General features: G+C 56.0%; 2 protein-coding genes across 2 annotated transcripts in view; one reads left to right on the plus strand and one right to left on the minus strand.

The window, feature by feature from the left end:
* Window positions 1-2,391, minus strand: part of CHGG_01470 (uncharacterized protein) — a gene marked incomplete at both ends in the record, with an annotated part of 4,934 nt that extends 2,543 nt beyond the window's left edge. The window contains 2 exons of the mRNA XM_001220690.1: window positions 8-964; window positions 1,026-2,391. Of these exons, the coding sequence (XP_001220691.1) occupies window positions 8-964; window positions 1,026-2,391 (2,323 nt within the window). The remainder of the gene's footprint in view (window positions 1-7; window positions 965-1,025) is intronic.
* Window positions 2,392-4,511: 2,120 nt separating this feature from the next.
* CHGG_01471 (uncharacterized protein) overlaps window positions 4,512-6,249 on the plus strand; it is a gene marked incomplete at both ends in the record, with an annotated part of 3,586 nt that continues 1,848 nt past the window's right edge. The window contains 2 exons of the mRNA XM_001220691.1: window positions 4,512-5,053; window positions 5,203-5,988. Of these exons, the coding sequence (XP_001220692.1) occupies window positions 4,512-5,053; window positions 5,203-5,988 (1,328 nt within the window). The remainder of the gene's footprint in view (window positions 5,054-5,202; window positions 5,989-6,249) is intronic.

Raw genomic sequence — 6,249 nt, forward strand, 5'->3', positions numbered from 1 at the left:
GGGGTACGGTCTTGGAGGACAGTGTCCTTCGTGTCCGGTTTGGTCCGTTGGGACTCCGGGGTTATCAATACGCTGTGCCTCGGTGACGAGGCTCCCGTGCTCAATTCGGGGGTGGACGGTGCCGTCGAGAAGTCGTCATCCTCTCTCGGGCTGACTACCCTGGCCAGAGCACCCGAGAGCTCCGACTGGGCAACTTCCTCGGAAGCCGGGCTGAGCAAGTACTCCCGAGCGTCGGTAAACTCGGGAGAGTCCATTCTACCCTGTTTCTTTTGGCGAAGAGCTGCTGGTGCGTTTTTGTTCTCCGTGCATGGTGCTTCAGGTTGTTGGACAGTGAGGCTGATGCCCAACCCTGAAGTTGAGGGTGTCTCTACAGGGACAGTCCCTGTCACAGCAACTCTAGAGCTCGCCTCCTCTCCAGACGTCATCGAACCCTCAGAACGGCCCTGCAGATGTCCGCTTCTAGCTTTCTTGTCATTCTGGCCATGGGGACCGCCCTCTGCAATCTGCTCTTCAACGAGAGTCGAGGTGTTGCTGGTGCGAAAGGTAGAAGAGCGGCTCCGTCTAAACAACGAGAATGACCGCGTTGATTTTACCTCTGCTGCAGCTAGCAAGGGCCCTCGGGCTTCAGGCACAGGCACAGGTGACTCCGTCCCATGTGGCTCTGATATCTCTTCGCTGATCACAGAACCGGACTTACTATCATGCGAAAACAAATCACGAGCTGCCTTCTTGAGATAATCGATTGACCTCACGGATTCTGTAGATCGACGAGACAGCGAGAACAGCCGCCGAGCGCGCGGCTTCGGTGAACTTTGCAAGACCCCCAGGGCGGGCCGCTTTGCTGGTGAGGATTTTACTGACGATGGCGAAGGTCTTGGGGAGGGCTCATCAAACACGGCTTGCTCTGGCTGCAGCGGCGTGACGGGCGTGATGGGCCGAGCAGCAACCGGAGCCCACGTCATATCTACACCCCTGGGCTTAGGCGGTAAGGCTTTGCCTTCATCAAGCCTTAGGGGGCGTATCACCAAACACGGCATGTTCAGGATGCAATGGCGTGACGGGCGTGATGGGCCGAGTGGCAAAATAGTCGTCTTCATACTCGGGGATGTCGTCGATGGCACACGAATCCTCGAATATCTTATCCATATCCTTCTGGACCTGGGCTTTCAGCCTCTCGACAAAGGCTGCCTGCGCGTCCTCGCGCGAGGCAAAGGTTTCTTTCGCGCTCCCGTGTTTCTCGTGCGCAACGATAGCCTTGTCCAAGACAAGGTGTCCTCGCTTATGGGCGTTGACGTGGATGGCAATGTTGTGGCCGCGGATGACATCCCCGATGCCAGTCTGGATGCGATCCAGCGCTGCTTGGATGGTCCGGCGGCCGTACGACGCGGAGGGGCCGAGAGTGAACTTGGCGGCCTCTCGCACGGTCCAGCCTACGCCCTTGAGTTCGGCGATGCGGATCTCGAAATCGTTCATGCCGCTCAGCAATGCATCAGCCTCGTCCCGAATGTGCGACAGATATTCCTCGATCCCAGAGAAGAAGGCGCCACAGTCTTGAGCGTCCAGGTCCCGAAAGAGTGCGAGTGTGCTCTTGATGCTTCTCTGCACATGGTTGTATGCAGGTCCGAGGTGATTCTGCACTCTAAGACTAAGCTCAAACGTGTCATCCCCGAGATGAGTGGAGTAGAGTTCTCTGTGGTCTCGGAGATGATGGTCAAACTGCCGCTTTTTCGAGTCCAGTGCCTGGTTAGCAAACTGCAACGCTTTCCACAGCATGTCCTCGCTGAGAAACAGAGTCAACGGCGTGGTTTGTGTGCTGGAAACTCTTGCCCTCTTCTCGAACGTGGGGACGCGTCGGTGCGGATTCCTACTTCGAAAATAGATTTCGATGCTGTATCCAGACACGAACTCGAAGGCCTGGGAGGTTTCGACGAAGCGGGATCTAGGTATGGACAAGGTTGAAAGGGGACCATCACGGGAAGGCACTGCAGTCTCGCTTCCTTCTGAATCAAGCTCTGGGGCCGGGCAGTCGAGCCACCGGAAGTTTCGGTCGTGGCGGCGCATGAAGAGCCCAATCATCCAGTGAACGGACAGCATGACCTCCTTCGTGTGCGCAATGGTTAGGGGCTGTTTTTCGTAAGACCGGTACGTTCGCTCAGCCCACTCGCCCATCCCTCTCCTCATGACGCGGAAGGTCATCTCGAATCGCTGCGGCTTGCGTTCATAGGTGTCGTTCTTGAACATCTCCAAGGCACCCGAGTCTTTCCGGGTGATAAATCCCTCGGAGCAGCGCTCAATGCGGCGCACAAGGCCGCGGCATATCCTGTTTGTGGCTTCGAAGTCTGTGGAGCTGGTGTATCTGCGGCAGTACCTAGACCGGATGGCGGGGTCCATGAAGCGGATGTCGACGTGCACCACCAGGGCCGGTATCGTGGACGACCCCTAACTGCTCCTCGAAGACGGGAGACAGCAACGCCCTCTCTCGTTCCATCTCGTTGTGTTTCTCGGGGGTTGTGAGCTCCAACCGAGGGAAGGTATCGCCCCATGATGAGCTGGGTTCTCGACGATGGCGAAGCATCAAGGATGCTATGCTCTGATTCCCACCAAACCATCTTTGCTCGACTGTCGACTGTCGACAGTGTCCTGTCGTGTGTGACTGTATAAGACGCAGATGCGTGTGCTCCACTACTTGACCAGGTTTCTGTGGGGTAGAGGGGTTTTCGATGAGGCAATCGGCGCAGTGGAACAATTATCGTAGCACAGGGGCATCAAGATGCTAGGTCGGAAACCATGTCCTCGGGTGGCAGGGGAAGGGACAGACAGGCAAAAGCCAATTGATATGATGGATGGGGAGTGTGAGATGGAAAATGAGGAATGGGAAAAGTGAGTTTGTCAATTGATTGCCTGCCAGGTCAAAGAAAGCTTTTCGCAGTCAGATCTTACCCCTCCATCAAGGATATAAACAGAATGGGTGTTAGACGATCCGCCGTGCATACGGTGCAACGTGGGCGGGCAGCAGAAGAAACCAGCCCTCGGGCGCGGCGCAGGGCTGGTTGTACCCAAGGGGCCCTGGACAACAAAGATATGGCGTGCATAGCAGCCGCCTTAGCCCAGGTTACCTCCCCTCCCACCAGGCCCATCCTCGGCCGATTGGGAAGGGAAAGTGAGGCCTCATGGTGATAGGCTGGCTGGCGCTGCCAGTCTGGTCTGACACGTATTCCACGGGAAGAGCGACGGCCTGTGATTGTTGGTTACAATGGCGACTTCCAATTTCTCATCGTCTGGCAAGTCTGGATCGGTCCAATGGCTTACTCCCGGGACGGGAATCCCACCCGGGAATGGACTGAGGGAATTGCGGGATGAGGCAGCCACTCAAGCGCTGGTAAACACCAACCAGGTGACAGGTGTTGCCAACCTGGTGTGAAACAACACGGCCAGCGGGCAACCAGCGCCGCCTGCTGTGTCCAAACGCGTATCGCCGGGTCTCTTGGCCAGCTGCCCAGCTGTGCCAGCTTTTAGCCACCTCGCCGCTTTGAACTGGCCGGGTTAGCTCGGTAAGTCGACCTGGCTCGGCGCATTTGTGAGATTGAGGTTCGGCACAAGTTGTTCGAATTGGGTTTTTCACCATCGGCCTCCGCCCCACTGCACCACCTTCTGCACCTTCTGCAAGCGCCTACCATCGCGGCGAACGCACAGGATCGGAGCAGCGGGAAAAGAACCGAGGATGGTCCCAAATGTTCCCAAATGGCCCAATAGCGGCCCTGCCAGTGCCTGCGAGCCCTTAATCGCGCTGGATCGGCAATCTTTCAGCCTTTCACGATCCGTGTGGCTTGCAGGAGATTGGTAAAAAACCGGCATGGGAGTGGGGCCCAACCAGCCTTGGAAGACATGGCTGTGGGCCTGGCTAGAGCAAGCAGGGAAGGCATGGAAGCTCGGAAGGTGGGAAGGGAGCCGGCAGGCTGGTGACTGGCATGTGGAGATGAGGGAGTGAGGGACTCTACCCCTCAACTTCGGAGGGGTTGGTTGGGATTTGCACTTCATGTTAGTCTTGCTTCAAAAAAGGTCGATAAACCGGAATGGCCGATTCCGTCCCTGAGGCTGGGAGATCAACACTTCGGAATGTTAAATCTTTAGGAATACAAAGAATTACCGAAATACCAGAACGGGAAGCAAAAGGACGGCAAACAATGTCTAGTTCCATTGTTATTGTCGGTAGTTATGTGTAGTTACGAAGTACCCTACTCAGGTCAGCTTCACTCATCAACCACGAACCCCGAACCAAGCACCCAACCAACCCAACCCAACCCCCCCCTTTCTTGCTTCTAACAGAGACTACTTCGTAGATTCCCTCACTTTTCTTTACTCGCCAATGGTTCATGTCAGGACATTGGTAGGGTTGCATACACGACCCTTGTTCTTTTCCTAACCCGGAGCTGCCGTGCAACTGACGCCCCGTCCTTGCCATCCATATCTGTCCATCAACGAAGGCGCATCTTAGCTTCGCAGCGCCCACCATGTCAACAGCTCCCAAATTTCCCGGTATCTTAACCGTTACACTGCACGAAGCTGAAGGTCTTTCTGCCGCGGGCCAGTACCGTGAACTCTTCAGCGGCGACTCGGATGGGCCCAACCAGCCTTCTTCTCGCCTCCGGTACCATCTCCCGTATGCCTTGCTAGATTATGAGAGGTTGCAAGTCTCTGTTGACTCGCTGTTGGGGACCGCTGAAAGTCCCCAGTGGCTGGCTCAATGTGGTGCTACCTGCAAGTTCGATATCTCGAGGACCGCTGAGTTGGCTATTCAGTTGTACCTCAAGGACCCGAAGGCGTCGAAGGGGAGCCAGGACGTATTCCTTGGTGTAGCAAGATTAAACCCCTTCAATGGATCGATAGTATCAGGCCCGCAGTGGATGGCTTTGCAAGGCGGCACTGGCAAGATTCTCGTCAGTCTGGAATACGCACATGTCGAGAACCAGATGTTAGATATCGACACGTCTGATTATGCGTGGCTCGGCCCATCCGGAGTCGTGCAAGTCAAGAAAAAGGATACCCGACAGCGGTATGCAAGGAAGACGATTATGGAGCCCAACTTGGTTTCCTGTCTGAGGCGGCAGCCCAAATCAGCCATCCTTTGTCGCCTCCCTCACATTCGCACACCAATCAACAGGTCTCGAGTATACACACATTGTAGTGGGGGCATCTTTTCAGTCACCTCCATGGGCCACATCGTTTTGACGTCGAGAGGGCCAGACTCTATGCCGCCGAGATGGTTTGCGCGCTGGAGTACCTGCACAACGTCAACATTATCGGCTGGCTAAAAGCCGGAAATGTTTTGCTGGACTCGCTGGGACATGTCACTCTATGCGGTTTCGGTCTTTTCACACGACACATGGAGGGCGGGGAGCCAGTCACCCATAAGAGACCCGAGTATCCAGCTCCGGAATCACTTGTTGACCACGAAAACACGCCCAGGGCCGCCGATTGGTGGACACTGGGTGTCTTCTTGTATGAAATGCTGACAGGACTACCGCCGTTCTACGATAATGACGTCGAAAAGATCCGGCTCAACATCCTAAACCAGCCTCTCGAGTTCCCCAACTCACTCCCCTCATCCGCCACGGATGTCCTACACAAGCTCCTTAACCGGGATCCCAGACAACGATTAGGGGCAGGCGGTGCCGCGGAGGTCAAGGGCCATCTTTTCTTCGAGGATATCGACTGGAGCAAGCTCATGCAGCGGGGCTACCAGCCTGTGTTCAAGCCCGGCTATTCCGCCAGTTCCTTCCAGCACCACGGCGTCGACTATCCCCCTGAACGATGGCTATCCCTAGAAGAACGATTAAAACAATTCGCCGGCTTCACCTACAACCGACCCTCAGGCCAACCTAAACCCAAACCCAAACCCAAACCCACCAACACCCCCTCTCCCAGACCTTCCCAACCCACCATCATCAAACCCGACCATCCACTCCCATCACCAACCACCTCACCCCCGTCCCAACCCCCGACCCTTCCCCCCTTAACCCCCACCCAAACCCTCACCCAAGCCATAACCCACCGCAACCACGCCCTCCTCACCACCCTCCTCACCCAAGGCCACCACCACCCTCCCAACCTCCCCCCCTCCTCCGACCCCCAGCAAACCGAAAAACTGAAATTATGAGAGGAGTGTCTAATTAGTATTGATGCCGGGGAGACCCAGGGCGAGTAGAGAGGGTATGCTAGATGATGAAAGTTCGTGGAGACTGCCGCTAG

The sequence above is a fragment of the Chaetomium globosum genome, genomic scaffold, assembly GCF_000143365.1.
Source record: "Chaetomium globosum CBS 148.51 scaffold_1 genomic scaffold, whole genome shotgun sequence".
Lineage (NCBI taxonomy): Eukaryota > Fungi > Ascomycota > Sordariomycetes > Sordariales > Chaetomiaceae > Chaetomium > Chaetomium globosum.